This window comes from Bufo bufo, chromosome 6, assembly GCF_905171765.1.
Source record: "Bufo bufo chromosome 6, aBufBuf1.1, whole genome shotgun sequence".
NCBI lineage: Eukaryota > Metazoa > Chordata > Amphibia > Anura > Bufonidae > Bufo > Bufo bufo.
This window is the reverse complement of record NC_053394.1, coordinates 31,824,431-31,850,073: the sequence shown is the minus strand read 5'-3', so window position 1 is coordinate 31,850,073 and position 25,643 is coordinate 31,824,431. Positions and strand designations below refer to the sequence as shown.

Sequence of the window (25,643 nt, the reverse complement as noted above, 5' to 3'; positions counted from 1 at the left end):
GCGTAGGGGAGAAGGAAGCAGTGTCTCCCTCCCCCTGTGCTGCTGCAGTCGCTGCCACCAATGAGAGGAGGGAGGACAAGAGGAGAAACGGGGCTGTGGCCACTGCGCCACCAATGTTAACTCATTCTATCAAATTCAACAGGAGGCGGGAGCTGGCTGCAGAATCATATAGCCGCACCCGACCTCTATGACAAGTAGCTGCCATCCGCGGCAGTTAACCCCTGCCGCACCTGAGGGGTTAACTGCCGCGGATCGCAGATACCGCTCATAGATGTTGGGTGAGGCTATATCATTCTGCAGCCAGCTCCCGCCTCCTGTATATGAATTAATGGGCGAGTGATCTTCACTGGTGGCGCAGTGCACCCCCCCCCTTCCCAACCTTAGTATTAAAAACATTGGTGGTGCAGTGCGCCCCCCACCCAAGCCCCCCAATAATAGTCATTGGTGGCAGTGGCCACAGAGTCCCCTCCCCTCTTCTCATTGGTGGTGCAGTGGCAGCTTCTGATCGGAGCCCCAGCAGTGTAATCCTGGGGCTCCGATCGGTTACCATGGCAGCCAGGACGCTACTGAAGCCCTGGCTGCCATGGTAATCTCCCTGCTGCTGTGTGTACTAATTACAGGGCAGCAGGGAGGGTGTGAAGTCCTATTCACCCTAATAGAGCTCTATTAGGGTGAATAGGACAAGGGTTCTAGCCCCTAAGGGGGATAATAGTTAGTAAAAACAAAAAAAAAAATTAAGTATAAATGAAAAATGAAGATATACAAAAAAAAAAGCTAAACGTTAACTATAAACATGTTCATTTTCAGCAGATTTGTGTAGGAATTTTTTGTTTTTTCAAAAATGAAAATGCACAGAATATCGGTATAAATTATCGGCTATCAGCCTGAAAGTTCAGAATATCGGTATTGGCCCTAAAAAATCTATATCTGTCGATCCCTAGCATTTAGCACCTTGCGTCATAGTGCATGACCAGCAGTTTTACATAGGACTTGTGGGTAAACCGACTCTGCTCTTATGTTGTGCAAACATGACAGTCCCAAAGGAGTACATACAGCTCAGCCAACACAGTCCTGCTTCACTTAAAGGGAACCTGTCGTCAACTTTATGCTGACTGTGCTGAGGGCAGCATATAATAGTGACAGAAATGCTGATTTAAGCGATGTCACTCATCAGCTAAAAGTAAGTGGTTGCCGAGAACCAGCATCATAATCATTGCAGCCCAAGCCTAGAGAAGAGTCACGGCCACCTGAGAAGAGTCCTGGTTATTATAATCTCCTGCTCTCTCACCATCTGCTGATGATTGGCAGTTCTGTCCTAGAGAGAAAGGAGAAAACTAGGTAGAAGACTGTCAGGAAGTCATCAGCAGGAGATCAGGAAGTCATGAATAACAGGACTCTTCTCAGGTGGCCGGGACTCTTTTCCAGGCCTGGGCTGCAATGATTGGGATGTTGGTTCTCGGCAACAACTTATTTTCGACTTATAAATGACCGCTGAAACCGTCTCACCTGTCTCTACTTTATTCTGCCGTTAGTATGGACAGCATACAGTTGAAGACAGGTTACCTTTAACCTCAGCTCTATGACATCTGCACATTGTATTCTCCCTTTAATCTTGAGCAGCACCCCTGTTACTGCTGGACCATTCTGCTCTCCGAGGACATGATGTTTCTGTCCCACAAAGGTTCTCTCTCTGATTGCTCCTTCTAAAAAAAAATCAGCCCAAGAACTGGAAGCTTTAAAGCTGGCCGTACACATTAGTCTTTTGTCGGCTGAACCCGAGAACGGAGGGTTCGGCCTACACACTAAGGGTACTTTCACACTACAGTTGGCAACGGAACTGCCTGCTGGATCCGGAAATCCGTCTGCAAACGAATAGCATTTGTTTGCGGATCTGTCTGACAAATGCATTGCAATACCGGATCCGTATCTCCGGTGTCATCTGGAAAAATGGATCCGGTATTTATCTTTTTCACAGATTTAAAGGTCTGCGCATGCACAGACTGGGAAACTGGATCAGTTTTTCCGGAACACTTTGGTACCGTATCCAGCATTGATATATTTCAATGGAAATTAATGCAGGATCCTGCAATCTTGCAAGTGTTCCGAAATTTTGGCCGGAGAAAACACTGCAGCATGCTGCGATATTTTCTCTGGCCAAATACCGTAAAAGGGACTGAACTGAAGACATCCTGATGCATCCTGAACGGATCGCTCTCCATTCAGAATGCATTGGAACAAAACTGAAGCGTTTTTCTCCGGTATTGAGCCCCTATGACGGAACTCAACACCGTAAAACTTTAACGCTAGTGTGAAAGTAGCCTAATGTGTACGAGGGGCTCCCCACTCTCCCCTGAGAGATGACGTCATGGGAGACAAGGATGAAGCAAAATTAATATTTTCGCCCAATCCTTTTGTTCTTCCGGGAGGTAAGTCACCCCCAGAAGTGTGTGGCAGCGGCTTTCCTCAGTCTCCCCCATAGAATACACGTACACGTTTGGCTGTGCTGAATGTGTATGTCTGGGGAAGGCAGGAGGGAGTCGGGAGAGAGAGCGGTCAGCTATTGAATGTGTATGGGCAGCTTAAGAGCTCATACACATGACCGTATGTATTTTGAAGTCTGCAAAACACGGATCCGCAAAAAATATGGATCAAGTCTGTGTGCATTCCGTATTTTGCGGAACGGAGGAGCTGGCCCCTATTTGAACAGTCCTATCCTTGTCCGTAATGCAGACATTAATAGGACATGTTCTATTTTTATTTTTTGCGGGAACCCATTGAAATGAATGGGTCCGCAAAAAAACAAAAACGTTACGGGCACGGGAATAAAATACGTTTGTGTGCATGAGCCCTTAAGGAGTTTTCTAAGATTTTTATACTATATCCCGAGGATAGGACATCCGTGTGTGACATCCAGCACCCCCGCCAATCAGCTGTTTGAGGAGGCTCCGGCGCTCCTGTGAGCTTTTCCTAGGCCAGTAGTGACATCACGTTCATCGGTCACGTGGCCTAGGCGCAGCTCAGTCACATTCAAATGAATGGGGCTGAGCACGATACCAAGCACAGAGCCGGTGCCTTCTCAAAACATCTGATCGGCGGGGGTCCTGGGTATTGGACCCCCACCGATCAGATACTGATGACCTATCCTATCAGTATTTAAAATCAAACCCTTAAGTATCCAGCGCCACGATTTACCGTGCTTGTATTAGGGGCACTGCTGGACCCCAGAAGCACATGTCCTCCTCCTGACAAGGCCACAGAAGAGAAGTTTAGAAGCTCTGATGACGGAGACATGTACCTCGCAGACTTTATTTCATTTAGATCTTTCACCCGAGCTGAAAGGTTTCTATTGATGCCGATTTCCCCAGAATGGACGTCCCACTGTGGCTTCACTTTATTAAACCATTTCTTGTTTATTCCTGCCGCTGCTTTATTCTAGGAGGTTTATTAGGAGAATTTGCTTCTTGAATGTCGGAACAAGATGCAATTATTTCTGATTTGTGATGTCTGCGGCCGTCGGCTCAGGTCCTGTGTACACAGGAGAGCGATGTGATTTATGTGACTTTGAACTTTCTCTTTGCTCTTTTTTGGCAGCCGCGTCTGAAGTGCCTGATACATATCGTCAAGCAGCTCACAGCCGACCATGAGGAATTCTTGACATCTATTATTCCTGAGGTAGGGGCTGCTTTTAATGTATGGGTGTAGGGGCAGCAGCTCATTCTATAGACTGTCCTGATGCTGGGACCCCTGGGATTGTCCGTCCACGGCTTTTAAAATTTTCATTATTGAGGGTTATGGTCCCAGCTTCTTTCTATAAATGGTATCTGTTTTAATAAAAGCTTCTGCTTTTTAAAGGGGTTGTGTCCAGGATTTTTATATTAATTTCCTGTCCTTGGGATTGGCCATCAATATCAGTTCAAGTGTCTGATACCGCGTTCCCCTGCTGATCACAAGTGGCTTTGGAACGACATCCACAGTGTAGTGCGTTGTGCCGTTCCTTTGTTATTACTCCTGGAAATGTATGAATACATTGACTCCTGAGCATCACCACTCCCCATGGTCAATCTGTTGTGTCCCTGCACTGATCAGAGGGAATCTCTGCTCTGACATAAAGGTTGCCATAAGCAATGTACCCCAGTTTTTCACCCAGTCCTGGCCCTTGCCCCATAGAAATGAGTGGGATCTGTGTGAAAAACGCAAGGCATCCAGATGCAATGTATTTTTCCCTGATGGTTGCTAGATGTTGTGTGTCAGGGATCACGCACATGACTGCGATCGTCCCCGGAATCCTGGAACAGTGAGTCCAGTATAAGAGATCCGCTATCAGATATGAACTGACTCCAAAGGGATTGGACATCCCCTTTAAGTCATCCTCTTCCATCAGATTGTTTAAGTGGTTTACAAAGATCGTAAACCAATGGGCAAAGAGGGGGATAAAATAATAACTGCTTACCTGCTAAATCCCCCCCAACCCCAGCCATGACGGTGCAGCCAGTCACAGGCCACGGCGGTGTGCAGCAAGAGACCACCGATATCAGTAATTGGCTGCAGTGGTCATGTGTGTAGACTGACACGGTGATGCTTTAATAGCTGGGGATTTTAACAGGTAACTTACTATTCTTTTTGTCGTGTTATGCCCTCTCCCTTTGGCTAGTTTTTAGATGATCTCAAAAAGCCTCTTTAAATATTCTGTATATTTACAATTTTGATGCAAAGATGGGGTGACGAGCCATATTGCTGTCGTTACTACTTGATTAATGGGAAGAAAGGGATGCAAATGAGCTCTTAACAAGCTCTGCTTCTGATGCCACCAGATGCAGGGCAGCTATCCTATAATTCAATGTTTGACCCTTTTACCCTTAGGATACCGGAGGTTTTTTTGTTTTTGAGTTTTGATTTTTCTTTACCATCTTCCTTGAGCCATAACTTTTTTATATTTCCGTTCACATAGCTGTATGAGGGCAAATTTTTTGCGTAGAGTTGTACTTTCTAATGCCACCATTAAATATGTCATACAATGTAGTGGGGAAACGGGAAAAAAAATTCCATATGGGGTGTAAGGCTGCGTTCACACTTCAGTTATGTGATCAGTTATTTCCATCAGTTATTGTGAGCCAAAACCAGGTGTGGGTCAAAAACACAGAACAAGTGCAGATCAAATAATTACACCTGATCTCTGTGGAGGCTTCACTACTGGTTTTGGCTCACAATAACTGATCGAAATAACTGAAGTGTGAACGCAGCCTAATCGGGGAAAAAAAAAACGCAGTTTCTCCACTGTTTTACGGGTTTTGTTCCCACAGTGTTCCATTTGCGGCAAACCCGTGAGTTTATTTTTTTACATCACTATATTCTGACCCCAAAACGTAGTTTGTAGTTATATCTACTGAGCTGTGTGGGGGCTCATTTTTTGAGGGACAATTTGTATTTTTTATTAATACCATTTTGAAGTGTGTGACTTTTTGATCACATTTTCTTAAATTTTTTTGGGTAAGAGAAGCGATCCAAAAATGGCAAATTTGCGATTATTACCCTTTTTTCCGTAATGCCATTTGCTGTGTTGAAAAAATATTAGTGCAGGCTCTTATCGCGGTGATACCCATGATGTTTATATTTTTTTTATAAATTTTTTTTTTTATTCTACGGAAGGTTTTTTTTTTTTTACTTTATTTAAAATTACTTTGAAGCTCGTATTTGAGCCTACAAACTCCAATTTTTTTTTTATTCTGAACAATCATGGATTTTTTACATCCATTAAATAAGAATTGATCATTTTTTATGTTTGCCTGTAACCTGCTGGTTAAAATAAGAATTGCAGCTTAAATGCCCTTGGTCTCTTCAGCAAGATCCAGCGTATTAAAATAAATTACCGACATCCTGATTGACCGCAGAGATGCCACTAAGCCTGGAAGCGCAGATGCCATGATCTCACTCTGACCACGATCGGCATTAGCCGCGGAGACCCGCCGACCATGACGCCCGCTACATGTGCGAGCGGGTGCCATGTTTGTACTCTGCTCCAGCGCTGTACATGTATGGCGCTGGTAGTGATGGAGTTAAATAGGACTTGAGACATGACTCTGAAATTAAATAAGCCAGCACCTCATCTGCAGCCCACTGTTTTGAGGTGATTGCCCCTGCTCAGTGCAGAGAGTACTGACTTAACTGGGTGAGAGGCCTAAGTCAGGATTTGAGGGCTACTAGCTCTCCTTGGGGGGGAGAGCGCCTTAATAGGCGTGAGGAGACTTACAGGCCATACATGCTCCTCTGGAATTCTGGGAAGAAAGGGATGCAAACAGCTGTCTGCAGATGAGGTGCTGGCTTATTTAATATCAGTCATGTCTCAAGACCTATTTAAAGGGTGGAACATTGACTTATAGGATAGCTGCCTTACATCTGGTGGCATTAGAGGCAGAGCTTGTTAGGAGCTCATTAGGCATGTATGGCCTATAGGTTACAGCTTGTGCCTTTCTAACAGGTCAGAGAATAAAAATATTTTGTAGGAGTGCTTCTTTAAGCAGATGTTATATTTTTTTGGTATAAGGTGATGATTTGTACCAAAGAAGCATCTGTGGCAGCGAGGAAGAATGCGTACACCCTTGTGGCGGAGATAGGTCATGCCTTCCTGCGTTTCTTCAATGATCCAAAAGGTAAAACTTGTGACCAAAAATAATGTACTGTAATCCTGTTTTAATTTTAGCAGACGGTGCATATCACGATCTGAGTGCAATTCTCGTTGTATAAAAATGTAACACAGAGGAACCACCTCTAATGTCAGTCTGCTGCATCTAAAGCCTGCAGATTAAGGTGCTGGGAGCAGTATGGGTTGGTATGTAGTTTTTTATTTTATTTTTTTCTCTGATTACATCAGGAGCATTATTTTCCTCTTGCAGAAGCCCTGGAAAGATACCTAGCGGTTGTCTATGCTGGATTGACTGGTTCCGTCACCATGATTACCTGCACAGTCCTCGCCCTGACCAGACTCGTATTCGAATTTAAAGGTAAGCAATGGATCCAGAACATGTAAAATGTCTGGACAAGTTTTTTACAAAGGTCTTTTATGATATGTTAATCACATGGCCTAAGTGTTACATTAGTGGGGATAGAGGTCGCAATAACACCTGCAAATACGTCCTAGACGACTATACAGGCAGTTTTACTCTTTGCAAACGGTCTCATGCCTCTCTCTACAGACATTCTTAGTCTGGAGCGCTGTGTCCGTGCAGCCTGTGAGGTGTGTGCAGTCCTTGCCGACTGCACCAATAATCCTGGTGCAGGTGGCAGGAACTGAAAAGAGCTCACGGGCTGCATGAATAGAGCTCTTTGGATCACCATGGGACAAAATGGACAAGAATAGGACATGTTCTCTTTTTTGCGGAGCAGCAGAACAGACATATGGATGCAGACGACATACGGGTGTGCTGCCCCTTTGAGATGAACGGATCCCCATCTGATCTGCGAAAAATTCAGATCTGATGTTGACCAAAACTACGGCCGTGTTCATGAGCCCTAATAGCCTGTCACAGTTACAGTGGTAGGATATAATGCAGTGGTATACAAGGTATACCACTGCATTATAAAAGCAATGTTCCCTAGTGGGCATAAAAAAAAAAAAACGGGGGGGGGGGGGGGGGTGTAACAAAGCTTTATTTACAAAATAAAACAATTTTTTTTCCATATGTCACACCGTGCTTTCTGGAACCTGTATAATAAAGAAACAATGCTATTTAAACTCGCCTGGTCGACAATGTAAAAAAGAAAAAAGCTGAAAATATAGAATTGTTTTTTTCTGATTTACCTTCACTCCAAAAAAATACTGAAGATTAATCAATAACTCCCATGTGCCCCCCAAAAGAATAGCACCGATTAAAAACTGCATCTCGCCCTGTGAAAAACAAGCCACACAATACTACAACAGCGCTCTTGGAATGTGGCGACACGAGACGTGCTGTTATTGTGCAAAAGTAGTAATAAAAAAGCAAAAGGTACACATATTAGTATCGCCATAATCCTACTGACTCCTAGAAGAACACATGCTAGTTATACAGCACAATGAATGTTGTAACACTAGTTATGTCACACGGAGAACGTTGTAAATTTAAAGTGCAAAAAAACACTAGCAGAACTATTAGCAGAATTACCCCCCCCCCCCCCCCCCCCCCCCAGAAATAGTAATAAAAATTAATCACAAAAAAGCCCTCATACACCCACATCAACAAAAATAAGTTATGGCCAGAAAGCAGGACCCAAACACAGGTTGTAATGGAGGGTAACCCTTTCCTTATAGTAGATTAGTGATCATCAGATCTCCTCACCCTAAAGCTGGCCACACACATTAGATTAATATAAGCTGAGTTTGCCGGGATCGGCCGACCATCTGACTTGTATGCGTACGTCGAGGGGAAAGAAGAATCGGGCTGATCGATTTCAACATGCTCGATTCGAGTTGCTGCCATAAGGCTTTGACAGAGGCTTTGTCCTCTCTCCAGAACATATGCACACGACCAAGCGTGTATGGTTGGGGCTTAACGGGGTGGTCCGGGCTACAGATATCGGTGACCAATCCTTAGTATAGGATATCAATATCAGATTGGTGGGGGTCTGACAACTGGCACCCCCGCTGATCAGCTGTTACTGGCAGCCATGGCTCCGGAAGCTATACAGTGTACACATGGAGCAGAAGGAGGACAGCTCCATACACTGTGCAGTGGCCGTGCCGGGTACTGCAGCTCCGCTGCCATTCCATACACGGTATAGTTTCTGGCACCTGGCTGAAACAGCTGATTGGTAGGGGGTTCCAGGTGTGGGGCTTTCATCAATTTGATATGGTTGACCTGTCCTTGAGGACATCAATATTTGTAACCCAGACAACCCCTTTAAGGGCTCATGCACATGACCGTATGTATTTTGCAGTCCGCAAAACACTGATAAGCAAAAAAAAAAAACAAAACACGGGTGACATCCGTATTACATTAGTTTTTTTTTTTTTTTTTTTGCGGATCCATTGTAACAATGTCTGTCCTTGTCCGCAAAACGGACAAGAATAGAACATGTTCTATTTTTTTTGCAGAACTGACATACGGAAACGGAATGCACAGGCTGCAAAAAAAACTTAATGTAAACGGAAAAAAAAAAACGAGTTTGTGTGCATAAGCCCTAAGACTCTGGGTACTGTTGTGGAGTGGACGCTGTGACTATAGGATATAACTTTCCCATTCCAGATCACACGGGGGTGGCGGTGATCGAGCAGCTGCTGCAGAACGTCTGCCTCTTGTTAAGTGCTAAAACGAGGGAGGTCGTGAAGGCGGCCCTGGGCTTCATAAAGGTCATTATCTTTACCATGGACCTGAAAGTTCTCACCAGGCACCTGCAGATGATGGTAAGTCATGTTGTAGTGCAGTAATTACCTGCAGCTCAGTCTTCATAAAGCACAGACGCTTTTGGAGCCGCTGACCGCACGGCGTATTCTTGTGTTGCTTACTGATATAGATAACATGCAGAATCCAATCACTTAGGGGATATATGTCTAGTATTAATCTTGGATTACAGCCTGAGTGAAATTTACAATTGCCCAGGCTTCAGAGCTGAAATCCTACAATTTCCTGCTCAACCAATGCGTGCACAGAACTTGCTGTACGAAAGATCATCTGTTTTCTCCTTCATTCGTTGTATAATGTGAAGTGTCGTTTCTTTCAACCTGGGTTTTTTTCTTTAAATGTGATGTGCTGTCGAGAAGAAGTCATCCTCACCGCTGGATGTGTCTGTCCCCAGGTGTCATGAATAACATTTCTCAGAGGGTTTGTTCTCTTTCACTAGTCGTATACCATATAATAACCCCCTGCCAACATCTGCAGTGACTAGATATAAGCGTTGGGCCTCTATCACACGATCCAGTTTTCCGTCCGGATGCGATGCGTGTATCAAACACGTAGCACCCGCGCTGAATCCTGACCCATTTATTTCAATGCATCATCTTTGCATTCAGGAAATATCCAGCATCTTCTATATTCTGCGTTTTTTCACACAGCTCTGGTTCCATAGAAGTGAATGGGGCTTGCGTGAAAAACGGAAAGCATCCGGATGCAATGTGTTTTTCACTAATTGTTGCTAGAAGATTTTGTGTGTTAGGACTTGGGCCCCCTGCACACGAACGTGTGCTTCCCGTTGCCACATTGCGGACCCGCAATACAAGGGTGCCGTTCCGTGTGCATTCTGCATCACGCATGCGGACCCATTCACTTGAATGGTCCGCAAATCCGGAGATGCGGAAAGGAAGCACGGAACGGAACCCTACAGAAGCACTACGGAGTGCTTCCGTGGGGTCCGTCCCGTGCTTCCGTTCCGCAAAAAGATAGAACATGTCCTATCTTTTTGCGGAATGGCCAGATCGCGGCCCCATTAAAGTGAATGGGTCCGCTGCAGCTGCCCACGGACTGCGTTTGTGCATTGCGGCCCGGAGCACGACCACAGGGTGCACACGTTCGTGTGCAGGGGCCTTATGCACATGCCTGTGATCAGCCCGGGAAACACCGACCTGTGAGTTCAATACAAAAGATCCGCGATCAGATATGAACTGACTTCATCATAAATGACTATGATACAGGCATTTCGCTAGAGTCGCAGGAAGACACATGGACCGCGTGTTTCCCGGGCTGATCGCAGTCGTGTGCATGAGCCTATATTCAGTTTTTTCTTCACACCTGTGAAAAATGCATGCAAAAAACCCGCCAACACTGAACACAAGACAAAACTGATTGAACTTGCGTGCAGAACTATCCGTTTTTTCTTGAACAGATCCTGACACAATCCATATCGCTCCTGTGAAAGAGTCCTTAATGATAAAGTCTGCAAAATGACAGACCCTCGAAATACACAGAGAAATACGTAATAATGCAAACTATAAAGGCGCATGTGATGAAAAAATACATCCGAACAATCTATATTACATGACAAGAGCGCGTATAGAGGCCGCTGGGTCAGTATGGACCTCCCAGACTACACGGACATGTGCGTTAGAAGATGGTCATGTTGTAGGGCTGTAGCAAGGGTGTCCATACCATAGAGGCAGACCATGCATATGGGGTCCGACTCTGACTAGTCCCGTAGGATTATGCACGTACAAAGAACAAGGCGGGGGGTGATGGGAAGTGCTGAATGCTCCAGACCTGGGAGGACAGGGTGCTGCGGTGTGAACAAGCACCAGCAAGAATTCGGATGTTGATATTGCTGTTGGACGCCTCTGCGCTTTATATATGAACTTGGGTTGGAGTCCAGATAAACTTCCTGCTGGAAGAACAAGTGGAATGTATTCTATGTATGTGCTTTACATGAGTAATCCGTTACCTTAAGGAGCTGGACCTGGTTTATCATAGTGACCACGTGAACCTTTTTTCCTTATGAATCATTTTGTCTCCCGATCAATCTGTAGATAGAAGCCATCGGCAATATAAACCAGGACATGAGGCGCCATTTCCGCATGAAACTGAAGAACATCTTCACAAAGTTCATCCGCAAGTTTGGGTAAGCTGACAGGATGCGGTAGAGGTGTATGGTGAGGCTTAGGTGTTATTTTGTGGGCGACCTAAAGTATAGGAATACAGGGGAAATGTACAGATCCATAGAAAGCGTATGGCATCTGTATTCCACACACTGGAAGCTGTTGCACCATCGTGGTTCCAGTAAAGGGTTAGTTACCCTTTAAGATGTTGATAAGTTGTAAACCGTTCCTTCAGTGACCTCTTTGCTGGATTATCTGCACTTTTATGTAGTTCTTTCTGGCCTGCATTATAACAGTATCATTCTTTACTGCCAGGTTTGAGTTGGTGAAGGACATGCTCCCAGCAGACTATCACAAGGTCCTCGCCAACATCCGGAAGGCTGAGGCTAAAAACAAGAAGCAAAAAGCACTAAAACAGGCCGCATCCAAGGAAGATGAAGATGATGAAGATGGCGCTAAGCCCAAGGGAAATGAGTAAGTAATAGAAGGTTACAGGGGGTGTTTGAGTTAAGTTACGCCCCTTGCAGACGAGCGTACCTCCCGCAGCGAGTCCGCAACGCAGCACCCGGCCTGACCTCCCAACACTGCCGGGGGTCACATAGCATTATATTGATTTTATGATGCTATGTAACCCTTACAGTTCTGGAATGTATTGGATGACACTGGCATAATGCTGCCACTGTTATCCAATACATTCCAGAACTGTAAGAGTTACATAGCATCATAAAATCAATATAATGCTATGTGACCCCCGGCAGTGCTGGGAGGTCAGGCCGGGTGCTGCGATGCGGACTCGCTGCGGGAGGAACACTCGCCTATTTCATTCCCTGCCCAGTACTGCCGGTCTGATCCTGGCCACTGCTGCTATGACGTTATCTTCTTGGCTGTGGTGATGACTTGCCCGTATACTTCTGGCTGCATCTGTCATGTATGGTATACAGGTGCGTTGTCACTGCAGCCAAACCCAGCATGGAGGACTGAAGCAGTAGCGCTGGTATATATTTCTTCATGGTATACATTGTTTTATTACTTTATTCAATTGCTGGGACCGCTTTTAAAAACCTCTTTAATGAGCAATGAACACTAAAGGTGCTATTAAATATGCAGCCGGCCAAGCTAACCACACGCAGTTTACCAATGGTTACCGGGTTGGCACCTATACTTGAATCCGCAGCAAGGAGAGGCACAGCCTTCCAATTAGTGGTAATCCGCAGGTGCTTATAGCAGCTTGGCCGCAAACATGCTGGCACCCTAAATATTATCTTTTAATCCATCCGCAATTGCCCTCAGTGACAATTAGACAATCAGAACTTTTGGTATCTGTAGTCTGCAGGTATTCAGAAAGTTTGGATGCCATGTAGCACTGCAGCCACGTTGTAAAGAGTACAGTTTGAGCTGAAAGAATCTGTACACGTGACTCATTATTAAACTTCGTTATTATTGTGTCCAACTTTATGTGCTGATTTTTTTTAATTTTTAAAAAAATATTATTATTTTTTTAAAGACTGGACTGCAAAATCTGCATAGATAAATCCTAAGGTTCTGCAGCCACCACTAGGGGGAGCATTCTGCATTCGGTTTTATTGTAGAGTTCATTGTATAATACATTATGCAGTAAGCTGATGAGCTCCCCCTAGTGGTGGCTGCTGGAATTTAGCATGTTATTCTTTTACTTGTTTATTCTATGCAGGGGATTTGCACTCCTCATAGAGGTATAATCGGTACAGAGTTTAAAAAAACTTTAGAACATTTTTTGGAATGGGAAGTGCACCTTGAAGAGCTGTGACTCACTCACTGGGATTCTTTCATTTTTAGCATAGAGGACATCTTGGCAGATACAGATGAGGAGGAGGAGGAAGAGGATAAGAAGCGGACAAAGCAGCAGAAGAAACAAGTCAGGCAGATGAGCAAGGCCTGGCTCAAGGAAGGAGAAGGAGATGAGCCGCTGAATTTTCTCGATGCGAACGCTGCTCAGCGCGTACTAGGTGGGTTATAAAATGAAAATAACCTGTGGAGGCTCTGTCTGTGCATCGTAGGGTTAGAACACGCTGTTATTTATGTGCTGTGGACTAGATAGCCATCTGTCCTAGTTTAATCATTGTAATGATTGCTTTTTACTCAGTTTGGGCTAAAGATTATTTTTTCAGCTGGTCTTTATTAAAAATTTTCAGCAGTTTTTGTGATACGTGTGTGGTTAACCATCAGTCTATTTGCAGACTGCCTGTCCTGAGTTCCATCTGTCCAGCCTTATCTCTGCTATGGCCACGGATCGCCTGACCTCATAAACACTAATTTAAGCCGTATTCTTATCAGTTTAATAAGCAAGTTCTCTCCAAGAACACAGTGTAATATCATTAGCGTGTCCTATTACACTTCCATGGTCCGCACCATCAGAATAACCATGTATTATTGTACCTGATATGAAGTATTTCTCTTTCACAGCCACAAAACCAGGTGTGAAGAACAGCAAGAAGAGCCACGACTTCAAAGTCACGTCAGACGGCCGGCTCATTATCAAGGACGATGAAGCTGAAGAGAAGTCAAAAGGTACGTGCGCTATGTGTGACCTGGACACATACCAGAGGAGATGTCACTAGACCTGCGGTGGATTGCCTATACCTATATGTGAACTGTAAATGTCTCTAGCTGAAATACTGGAAGGGGTTGTCTAACTTCAGCAGATGAGTTAATACAAGGCACTTACTAATGTATTGTGATTGTCCGTATTGCTTCCTTTGCTGGCTGGATTAATTTTTCCATCACGTTCTACACGGCTCGTTTCCAGGGATTACGGCCACTGCTGCAGCACAAATGCGAGCTTATGCCTATGTGCACTCCCACGTGCCCCGGCATCCAGAGAGTCTGTGGCTTTTTCCTATAGTGATCAAGCACGACCACCACTGGGTTGCAGAACCCCAGGCGGCTAGATCTTAAAGGTGTTTTCTGGGAATAAAATATTGATGACCTATCCTCACGCTCAGTCATCAATATTGGATCTAGGAGGATTGGCCACCTCTGCTGATCAGCTATGAAGAGGCTAGTGAGCGCTGCGGCCTCTTCCTAGGCCGGTGAAGTCGTGTTGATCACGTGGCCTATGTGTTGCTCGGTTCCTTTCAAGTGAATGGACTTGGGCTGTAATACCAAGCACAGCCACTATACAATGTATGGCGCTGTGAGGAGACTGCAGTGGCCACCAGACTGCTGCAGTCTCTTCGAACAGCTGATTGGTGTCGGACCCCTAACAATCACACATTCTAATCCTGGAAAACCCCTTTAAGGAAGATTCTAATTTTCTCAAATCATATGTACTGCTGAGTCATGTGGGGGGAAAAAAGCACTTAAAATAATATGGCATTGATACTTCGGACTCTTGTTGAACATCTGTAATCTTTATGGCCGGGGCTTTTTTTTTTAAAAACTATTTGTGGTCTTGATTGGCAGGCGTGGATGAGGAGATGGCAGATCTCATGGAAGAAGTTGGGCTTCGAACTGTAAGTTTTGGCACGCAGTCACTTACCATTTATTGAACAGCAACGTGCAGGTATCGATTAGGTAACTCTACTAGCGGTGAGATCCACAACCACGTTCTCATATAATGCCGCCATTACGTTACATCTGGATGTGCTCAGATCAGGCCAACTAGAAATACGTCTGTGCGTTAGATGCGGTTGTACTCACGATATGTGGGAACACAGTCTCCAGTAACATGTCACGTCTAGGCTTGTGCCAAGTTTATATAGTATCTCGTATCCAAAGGATAGGTGATAAGTGTCCGGCTGCATGGACCCTGGTCACAAGAATGGGAGTCCTGTGTGCCCCTGTATGATTGGAGCGGTGGCCGAGCGTGCACACTCACTTCATCTCTATGGCACCGCCTGACCTTGCCTAATACTGTACTGAGCGTCTCTTTGTAGTTTCACAGAGCGTGTGCACTCTCTCTCGAGCCCCGTCCCATTCATACAGGGGGTATCCCCGATCTCATGATTGGTGGGGGTCCCAGCAGTCAGTCTGCGTGGATCAAACGCCTTCCCTTTGGTTAGGGGATACTTTTTAAATGCAGCACAACCCCTTTAAGGATGCAACATCACTGCTATCCTAGCACACGGTATAGGGCAGCGGGTCGCTTTCAGTATAGACGTAGCGTTCAGGATGTTTGATGTTTGTGAAACATATTAATTACGTGCTGCCTTTATCTAGACTCTGTTCCCACTTTCTTTGGAATACTTGATGACCTATTTCTTATCGGTGTCCACAGAAAAAAGCGCAGAAGAAGAGATTCCGGGAAGATAATGATGAAGATGGCGAAACTGCAGAGAAGACGTCACAGTATAAAGGTAAACCGACCTAAAGATGGCTGCTGGTAATCCATCACACACATGTATGTGCTCAGGACTAATGACATGTGAGATAAAGTCGCCTTCCAGGGCTTTGTCATTCCATAGGGAAATCCTACTCTTAGCCTGAACCGACTGATAACAGGGAATAGTAGATTGGATTTCACGTCACACAAGGATTTAAAGGGGCTGTACCAGATTTTAAACCTATTTCCTATCCACAGTATAGGGGATAGGTTTCTTATTGATGGGGTCCAACCACTGGGGCTCTTGGCTTTCACAAGAACAGGATCCTTCTTCCTCCTGTATAAATGGAGTGGCGGGCGAGCATGCACACTTGCGGGTTAGGATCCCATTTTATCACCATCAGTCAGACACTTATCCATTTCAATGTGAACGTTCCTGTTTACACCCAGAGCCTCTACTTGCCCTGATACTTCTCACAGCTAAGGACTGGGGGCAATTGAATCCAGTCTAACCACATACAGCCGTAACAACAATCTGTTCAATGCAGGTAAAATGTTGGAAGTTGTAGTTGTCTGTTTATTGCTTACAACTGTTACTGGTGAAGTTCTCCCCCCGGGAGCTCCATTCTATGTTCCTTGTCAGTTATGTGGAAGATTTGTCAGCGTCGGCGCTAGAATACATTTACTGTAGGAAATAGTGAATTTCATGCTGTGTTTAATCCTGTGCATTGATGGCGCACATCATGCGGAAGACTTTTCCTCTGGGATTTAACTCGCTTGGCCTGACCTTCATTATATTACAGCTTTATGGTCTGGTAGATACAGATAATTTACCTATAAGCAGGGGATTACAGCTCGTTTCATGTCACGTACCCGCTCTGTCATGTCGTTTTCCGCCGCAGCCATGATAATAAATTCTTGTTTCCTTTCTCAACAGCTGGTGGCACGGGAATACACAGACCTCTTTCCAAAAAGCCCGAGTTCGGAAGAGCCTACAAGTCGAAGGTAACTTCCATAATGCAGCAGCTATCTAAATGTAGAGGCCTATATTAATCCTCCAGTTTTATACGTTTTACTAGAAGAATTCCCTGGTGAGGAGGGGATTGCCGTGCTCTATCACATTCCATATCATGGAGGTATTCTTCCCTAGATTCCCCCGGGAATAATAGTCTATATCTTCATAGTTCTGTCCTGAATACTGTATACTGTCCACAGGCCCTTTATGAATGCCCCTCGTGGCTCAGTATAATTTGTGGTTTGCTGTTGATTGCACTGTCTATGTTGAGGGTAGTAGTTCTCACTTTGGCTGTTTTTTTTTTTTTTTCTCTTTCCAGAAAGGAAAAGGTGACATAAAACAGAAAGGCAAACACGACCCTTACGCCTACATACCCCTGAACAAGTCAAAGCTCAACCGCAGGTGAGACACGCGTTACCTTTAAAGGGCAAGGACCATATTGTATGCCAGTATTGTGCATCGTATCGCTCCTTAGAAGCCAGGCTGCTGTGACTTTATGTACAGGTGAAACTCCAAAAATTAGGATATCGTGCAAAGTTCATTTATTTCAGTAATGCAACTTAAAATGTGAAACTAACATATGAGAGACTCATTACATGCAAAGCGAGATATTTCAAGCCTTTATTTGTTATAATTTGGATGATTATGGCTTACAGCTTATGAAACCCCCAAAGTCTCAATTTTGAGGTCCCCTTTGCTCAGGGGGTATGGATTAATTAGCTGACTAGAGTGTGACACTTTGAGCCTAGAATATTGAACCGTTTCACAAAATTCTAATTTTAAGTTGCATTACTGAAATAAATCAACTTTTGCACGATATTCAAATTTTTCGAGTTTTACCTGTATTTCTCGACACATTCATGCTATTCACAATGCCGGTGTATGACCCAGTAAAGCCTATGTAACATGATATCTGAGTGTAGGGTTGGAAGCAGTGGGTAAACCAAAATGCAACCCTTAATGAACTATACCAGTTATCCACAGACCTACAACTTCTAGCAGGCTGTGCCGCGGCTGTCATAGCATGCTGGGTGTTGTAGTTTTGCAACAGTTGGTGTGGAGAGATCTCCAAGTCCAGATTATTACAACAGAATGGAATGACACTCGTTTACGATACTTCTTATATACATAAAGATAGTAAAGCAGGCGTCCTCAAACTGCGGCCCTCCAGCTGTTGCAAAACTACAACTCCCAGCATGCCCGAACAGCCTACAGGTATCAGCCTACAGGGCATTGTGGGAGTTGTAGTTTTACAACTGCTGGAGGGCCGCAGTTTGAGGATGCCTGCAGTAAAGGGTTAATGATCACTGACTTTTTGTCTCCTGCAGGAAAAAGGCAAAGATGCAGGGTCAGTTTAAAGGTCTGGTAAAAGCAGCACAGAAAGGAGCCCTGAGCGGGAAGAAAAAGAAGAATGCCAGGAGATCATGAGAGCGTCACACCCATCATCTCCACAGCGCTGTGTGGACTGTGTGCAATCGTCTGCCTGGTCTGGTGCCCTGTGTATGCGCGTTCTGCCCATGGACAGACAGTTATGGTTTGAGGTTGACTGAGCGGTGATAGTTCCAGAGCATGAAAGAGACATCTTCATCACTGCTGTGAGGAGGAGCGGTGGCAGAAGTTCCTCCCCTCTGCTCCTTTGCTCTTTGTTTTCAAGGGACACGATTTCATGTGGTTCAATAAGACTGTGCCGTTTGTTGTGCTGAATAAACCTTGATCACTATGGGACGTCTTCTTCAATGGATCCTTACATTAACACCCGGCTGCCACATCCATTCCACTGCTGTGTTCCTGGAGGCAGGAGGATACTGCTTGAACAGCTAACTGCATAAAACCATCACCATATGGCAGAAGTTTGTGGCTAACTTTTAATAATGTATAGTACAGTATTTCTATGGAAGGTCTTGGTTGTCCTTGTGGGGACCGAGCAAGCATAGGAAGGTCTTACAGACAGCACTCTCTCTATTACAAGTACCCAAATTAGATTTCCCCCAGAAGTAAATGGTCTCGTTACAGCCACCTATGGCAGGGGACTACCATTCTCGTGATTAATGGAAGGTCTGGTCCCAGTTACCATTGATCGGTGATAACTTGTAACCAGAATAACCCTTTAAGGCTCCATTACGGGTCAAACATAGACTTATGGGGTAGGCGGCACTAGAGTCAATTTTTATCCTTCTATATAGTATATCATAGGGTATGTAAAAGATGTTTAGTTACAAAACAGGAGGGTTTTTTTTCCTTTTCTCTTTGACGTGAAGACCCCCAGCTTAGTTCTTTTTATCTGAATCGATTAAATATTCTCTGCTAATTAATTTCTTCATTTATCTTTATATTGGGCAGAGCTACAATTCTCCTATATAAACCTTAAAGTTAAATCCTATAATTCTGTCTGCCTGCAGCTGCCACTAGGGGGAGCTCACAGCGTACTGTGTTGTCATATGTCTGCATGCTGTGATAAAATAACAGCTCTGATCTCTAAAGATATACTAAGGAAATGATCTAACCTTAAAAGTGAAGTTGAGAGCTGGACATTCACAAAAACGAGTGCTAGCATGCTGTATATTGTGGACATTACTAACCTTTACAATCCGCAATTTAGGGCAAATAAGCCTAGATCTTATAGCTTTTCTGACACCCCATGGAAAGTGCTGCACATTCTTGCTTGGTGCTAAATCTTCTGCATGGTGCATGGTGAACTGACGTCCCCTGATCCCTAAAAGGAAACTTTTCTGCAGTTTTGAACATGATAAAAACTGCTACCAGCACTAGGTTGGCAGTTGGGGAAAGCTGGGCAAACATACCTTTTCTGGAGCTTATATTATCAGGAGTAGTGTTAATACACAGCTTTACTCTTCCAGATTCTGCCCATGCAAGTGCCCAGGTAGTGGAGCGTCACTGAGGAGTGCTCTCTGCCCTGAACGGCTTCACAGCCTCTTGCCTGTTGTGAATGCTGTAGCATCCAAGTAGGAGACCAGTGACCAGTACAGCTGACACTTAGACCAGCGGGCACTTGCAGGAGCAGAATGAAAGTTCATATTCCCACTGCTCATGATAATGAACTTTTTTATTTTGGCAGATTCTGCTCCTGCAAGTGGCCAACCAGTCAAGTAATGATCTGATGCTCTCAAGAGTTAATTAAAGCTCGGAGCCCTAATACTTATGCACTTGGCTAGCAGCCGCAGGTTTCCTCTTCACTCCTGAATTAAACTTTATTGCCATCCTGAGGACACTGAAATAGAAGGACAAATCGTGGTAGCTGGAGCTGGCCAACACCGAAGGGCAGCTTCTAGGGAGGTATTTTGTTCTGCTGAGAAATTATTTTGTGATGCACTGCGGTATTAGACACTGCTGGGGCGGTATTTTGTCCCTCAATATTGTATTGTTGGCCCTAACTTCTTTCAATTTTGACCCGTATACAACATGGGGAGACTTTTAGTGTTTTTGTTTTTTTTTTCTTCCCCCAGGGCCACTTTAAGTTCCCAGTCCGCCCCCCAATGTCAGTTTATGATGCTGTTTACTCCACAGATTTCACACTTTGCAATGCAGAGAATGAAATCTGTGGCAAACCAAGAGTGGAATTTCTGTTGCGTAATCATGGAAATTCTGGTGTGAAAAAATTGGCCCCTGTGACTGTTACCTTTAAGGATGAATTCACCCAATGGGAGTCATTTTTCAATAAGTAAATCTGCATGAAATTCCACAACAAAATTCACTTGTATTACATGTGGACTTCATTGAGGATTTCACTCTTTGCATGGTAATGAATGGAATCAGCAGTGAAACTGCAGCATTTTTCCATATGCCTCCCCAACGGCACTAAACAGGAGGGTAGCCCGCCTCCCAGTGACAGGAAACAACATGGAGAACAAAGATTTAAAAGCCTGCTCCCCTTTACCTTCTCCAGTTGTTTCCTGTCCCTTGGGATGAAGTGGAGACTAGCAGGTGTTCCCTCCTGCTTAGATACCGCTCAGCCTTTGGCAAGTTGTCCCTGGCTATGTTCAGGAGGGCTGATGCAGAGCGGCGTCATCCGGGACAAGAGACTGCTCCCTCCGTCTGCCTTGGCCTAAGTCCTGTGCTGCAGGCAGCCCTGGGCCATTACGCTCCTGCAGGGTCTATGGGAGGAAGGTATGCCGGCATTGCGTCTCTCCTGGAGGGCCGGAGTCTCACTGGAACTGGTCATGTGGGCGCGGATTGTGGAATGCACATCGGCGTAGCGAGCAGCCGCATACCAGGTGACCCGGAAGTTCAAGTCTTGAGAAAGCCGGCATGGGATCGGGACTGCTTTCTCAGAATCGGACGCATCCTGGATCCAGAAGGAAGCAGGTCTCTGCCTCCAGAGAAGTCTGATGATCCTCCCAAGGTCCTCAGCCCGGTAAGCCTCCTCCTGGGTGAAATGATTGCTTTTTATATGCACCATTGGGTGATATATATTCACTTTTTTTTTCCCTGCTGGAGGTTTCCCATATAAAAATTGGCTCCTTACTAAGGAGTAATTCTTAATTTCTCGCCCAATTTCCTTGGGGGACACAGAAGACCTTGGGTATAGCTCATCTCCCTAGGAGGCGTGACACTAAGTGAAAGCTGTTAAGCCCCTCCTCCACAGCTATACCCTCAGCCTGGAGAGAGAGACTGCCAGTTTTTGCTTAGTGTCCAAGGAGGCAAGACACTCCCTGCTCTGCAGGGCTGGTTTCTCCTTGTTTCAATTTTAGATTTTTACTTTGTTTTATTTTCTTTTTGTTCCAGATCATCAGGGATAACAGAGACGCACTAGTCCTCTCTGTTCTCCCGGGGTTGAGCTGCGCCAGTGCCGATCACCCGCACTGCTGCCTCCCCCACAGAAGGCAAGGTGGACCAGGGCAGCCTAGCTCCCCTGCATCCCGCCAGCGCAAGGGTCGCCCGCACGCCAAGTCCCTCCCCCGGCGTCCTGCCACTACGGTGCCAGTAGCTGAAGGGGCGACCCTGCTGGAACGGACCGAGGGTGAAGACGGCTATGGTGAGAGATTGGCTTCTCCAGCCCTACGTACCCCCCCCTCGGTCTCCTGCGTGCCTGACCCTTACCTGGGCCTATGGACCCTTCTGTCCCTGCTAGACCTAGGCTGGCCCTGGGCTGCCGCAGGGCGACATCTGCTCCCTCTCTCCTGGCCTCCAGGACATTGGCACCCTTGTTCCTACAAGAGGAATGCCTAGGGAGCTGCGGAGGTCCGCACCTAGCTGCCCCTGACGGAGGGGTCATGCAGGCGTCCCACCCTCATAGACCCGGTCTCGGGGTCCCCCTCCCTCTTACCGGCCACTACTTCAGGGCCAGAGGGCCCGCGCCTTGCTGCCACTGACCCTCCCTGCTCTCACGGGCACCGGTCCAGGGGAAAGGTGGTTGTAGCTGCCGGCAGGGGTGAAATCATATGGAGCGCTGTTCTAGGCCAGGGGCCCGCTCCAGGGGTAAAATGGCTGCCGGGTGCAGGGTCCTGACTTCCGGACACCTGGGTGGGCACCGCGGCCTGCAAAGGAGCGCTTCAACAGCCCCGGCCGACCGTCGGAACCTTCCGGTCGGCCGGGCGCCGAAGTCTTGTGTCCACTTCAAGATGATCCTGCTCTATCCGGGTCCCCGGCTCGCGGGGTGGGCACCCGCGGCCGGTATGTGCCGCTCCGTAGGCCCGGCTGGTACTTTAAGTACTTGCGGCCCCGGTCAGCCGGGCGCCGCTAAAAATTTAGGCCCCGGCTCTTCCGGCCCGCGGGTTGGGCACCCGCGGCCGGTATGTGCCGCTCCGTAGGCCCGGCCGCTACTTTAAATACTGTGCGGTCCCGGTTCGCCGGGCGCCGCTAAAAATTTAGGCCCCAGCTTCACGGCCTACTAGGCCGCAAAAATTCAGGCCTCTGTTGGAGGGGGCTGGAACTTCTCCAGGCGCGAATTTTTCCCGCCTGGAGGTTCCCCCGCCCACAGAGGATGGGCCTGTATGGGTGGATCTGTGCCCTGTAGGTGGCATCTGCCTCAGTGAGGCTGTGTGTTAAAAAAAAAAAAATAATATTTATTATATATATATGACTTGTGGGCTGCGCAGGACGCTGCAGCCTCATCTCAGAGTGCTGCCTGTATACATGCCCCCCTTCCATAGGCGGCATGGTGTCGCGCTCCCCGGCTGCGGCGCTGCCAGGTTCTCTTTTCCCCTTCTGGGTTTTTTTTTGCCCTCTCTGCGCTACGGCGCTGGTCAAGGTGCATGCCTTTTCTGTAGGCAACATTCGTCACCCTCTCCAGTTATGGTGCCTGCCATGTGCAGGACCCCCCTCCTGGGTGTGATACTGCACTCTCCCTAACTGCGGGTTGGCCTTGTGCATGATCACCCTTTCTTTGGCGGCCTACTGCAGTTTCTCCGGATACAATGCTGGCCATGTGCACGACCCCCTTACATAGGTGGAACACGGCACTCTCACTGGATTCGCTGCTGGCCATGTGCGTGCCCCCCTTCCATAGGCGGAACGCTACACTCTCACTGGATTCGTTGCCGATCATGTGCATGACCCCCTTTTTTTTTAGGCGGAATACTGCACTTTCACCGGATACGGTGCTGGCCATGTGCACGACCCCCTTCCTTAGGCGGAACTCTGCACTCTCACTGGATTAGCTGCCGGCCATGTGCGTGCCCCCCTTCCATAGGCGGAACGCTACACTCTCACTGGATTCGTTGCCGATCATGTGCGTGACCCCCCTTTTTCTCGCCCATATTCCTTGGGGGACACAGGAAACCATGGGTATAGCTCTGCTCCCTAGGAGGCGTGACACTAAGCGAAAGCTGTAAGCCCCTCCTCCATCAGCTATACCCTTCAGCCTGGAGAAGAGACTGCCAGTTTTTGCTTAGTGTCCAAGGAGGCAAGACACCCCCTGCTTATGCAGGGTTGTTTTCCTATGATTTTTTATTTTTACGTTATTTGTTGTTTTTTAATTCGGTTTTTTTCTACCTACAGGGACAACAGAGGCGCATTAGACCCCTCTGTTTCTCCCGGGGTTGAGTTGCGCCAGTGCCGGTAATTCCGCACTGCCGCCTCCCCCACAGAAGACAAGGTGGACCAGGGCAGCCTCGCTCCCCTGCGTCCCGCCAGCTCAGGGTCGCCCGCACGCCAAGTCCCTCCCCCGGCTTCCTGCCACTGCGGTGCCAGGAGCTGAAGGGGCGACCCCCGCTGGATGGACTGAGGGCGAAGACAGCGTATGGTGAGAGTGGCTGCTCCAGCCTCCCCTTCCTCCCTCCCACCGCTGCTACCAACATGGCCACTGCTACATTGTCCAAGGGGACCTCCACTTCACCGCCCAAATCCCGGCCCCCCCCCCCCCCCCCCCCATATCGGGACGTTACCGGGCTTAGTTGGAGGGCAGTTTATCTGGGCAAGTCCTAGAACGCTGCCTTACAGGGGACGGCTGCAGACAAGCAAGCCGTCTGCTACATCCAGGCGCGGCGGGAGCCGTTTTTTCTTGGCATGAACGGCGCCATTTCATGGCCGGCACTTCAACATCCTTGGGGGTTAAAATCATTTTGCCGCGCGCGCGCGGCTCTGCTTCGGCTTCAGCGCGGCAGAGGGGGGGCGGAGCTTCCTTACACATTCAGCTCCGTGCCGCTGCGCTCCGCTACTTCCGGGTTCATCTCTCTGCCGTGCGATCCTGAAGCCATTCAGCTCCGTGCTGCTGCCTCTCCTCCACAGCCTCCTCAGCCGGGTCTGGTAGGACTGTTAACCCCCTCCGTGCCACAGTACTGTTGCTTGGTTCTCACTTTAAGTGCAACATCTTTCCACCATGTCAGACCCTTCTGCAGCCGCCAAGCCATGGTACCATGCCTGTACTGCTTGTAGGGAACCCTTTCCCCGGGGGCAGTCTGATCCGCACTGTACTGCATGCCGAGCTCCACCGCAGCCTCAGTCGCCCGCTGTGTCGCTCCCTGCTTCCTCTGACCCGCCTGACTGGGCTAGATCCCTGTCCCAGGCCGTGGAAAGCCTCACTCATGTCGTGGGCCGCCTAATAGACAGGCCACCTACCCCGCAGGACGCCACTCTGACTGTCGCGCCCTCCGGGTCCACTGCTTCTGCCGCTGCAGCGGGTTCACCCTCTCCTAGTGACCCCTCCCGAGCTAGGCACTCTCAGAAGCGTATTAGAGTAGAGCGAGCCTCCTCCTCTGAGGCCTCACTCTCTCCGCCACGCGTGCGCACCCAGACGGGCCTCTCCTCTCCAAAGGATTCGCTCTCTGAAGGTGAATTGGCGGTTTCAGATTTGGAAATGGACTCGGCCCTGCCGTCCAAGCTAGCCTCAGCGATGGGCCAACTCATCTCTGATATTCGTGACACCTTTAAGGTGCAGGATGACCCCCCTAGTTCGGACGCAGCTAGCGTCTCCTTTATCAGACCCAGGCAGGCCTCAAAAGTCTTTCCAATCCACTCTGATTTCTCCTCCGTGGTGTCTAAGGCTTGGGCTCGCCCGGACGCCCGTTTTGTCAACCCAAAGAAGCTGGACATTTGCTATCCTTTTCCAGCCGATGTCGTGGCCACCTGGTCTTCCCCACCCAAGGTGGACCCCCCTGTGGCTCGGCTGTCAAAGAACACGGCCATCCCTGTTCCCGACGGGTCCTCTCTTCAGTCAGCGGAGGACCGTCGCATGGAGACCCTTTCCAAGGGCATTTTTGCTGCCTCCGGTTCTGCTCTCAGACCGGTTTTTGCCTCTGCTTGGGCAGGGAAAGCAATCTCTGCTTGGGGTGCGCAGCTGGAACAGGAGTTGGACTCAGACGTCCCCATCCAGGACCTACGTTCCTTGGCCCAGCTTATTATTCGGGCCGGGAATTTTGTCTGTGAGGCCTCCCTTG

The 25,643-nt window shown here is 47.4% G+C and overlaps 1 protein-coding gene across 3 annotated transcripts in view; it reads left to right on the top strand.

The window, feature by feature from the left end:
* RRP12 (ribosomal RNA processing 12 homolog) overlaps window positions 1–19,164 on the top strand; it is a 49,839-nt gene extending 30,675 nt beyond the window's left edge. Inside the window, exons 22-34 of one of the 3 annotated variants that reach the window (XM_040435413.1) lie at window positions 3,592–3,672; window positions 6,542–6,647; window positions 6,891–6,998; window positions 9,219–9,376; window positions 11,426–11,517; window positions 11,810–11,968; window positions 13,310–13,479; window positions 13,937–14,041; window positions 14,936–14,985; window positions 15,750–15,828; window positions 16,732–16,799; window positions 17,129–17,211; window positions 18,138–19,164. In XM_040435413.1, coding sequence (XP_040291347.1) covers window positions 3,592–3,672; window positions 6,542–6,647; window positions 6,891–6,998; window positions 9,219–9,376; window positions 11,426–11,517; window positions 11,810–11,968; window positions 13,310–13,479; window positions 13,937–14,041; window positions 14,936–14,985; window positions 15,750–15,828; window positions 16,732–16,799; window positions 17,129–17,211; window positions 18,138–18,237 — 1,359 coding nt within the window. In that variant the 3' untranslated portion in view covers window positions 18,238–19,164. Of the gene's footprint in view, window positions 1–3,591; window positions 3,673–6,541; window positions 6,648–6,890; window positions 6,999–9,218; window positions 9,377–11,425; window positions 11,518–11,809; window positions 11,969–13,309; window positions 13,480–13,936; window positions 14,042–14,935; window positions 14,990–15,749; window positions 15,829–16,731; window positions 16,800–17,128; window positions 17,212–18,137 lie in introns of those variants that run through there. The other 2 variants (XM_040435412.1, XR_005779493.1) reach the window with 2 other exon arrangements.
* Window positions 19,165–25,643: the final 6,479 nt, after the last annotated feature.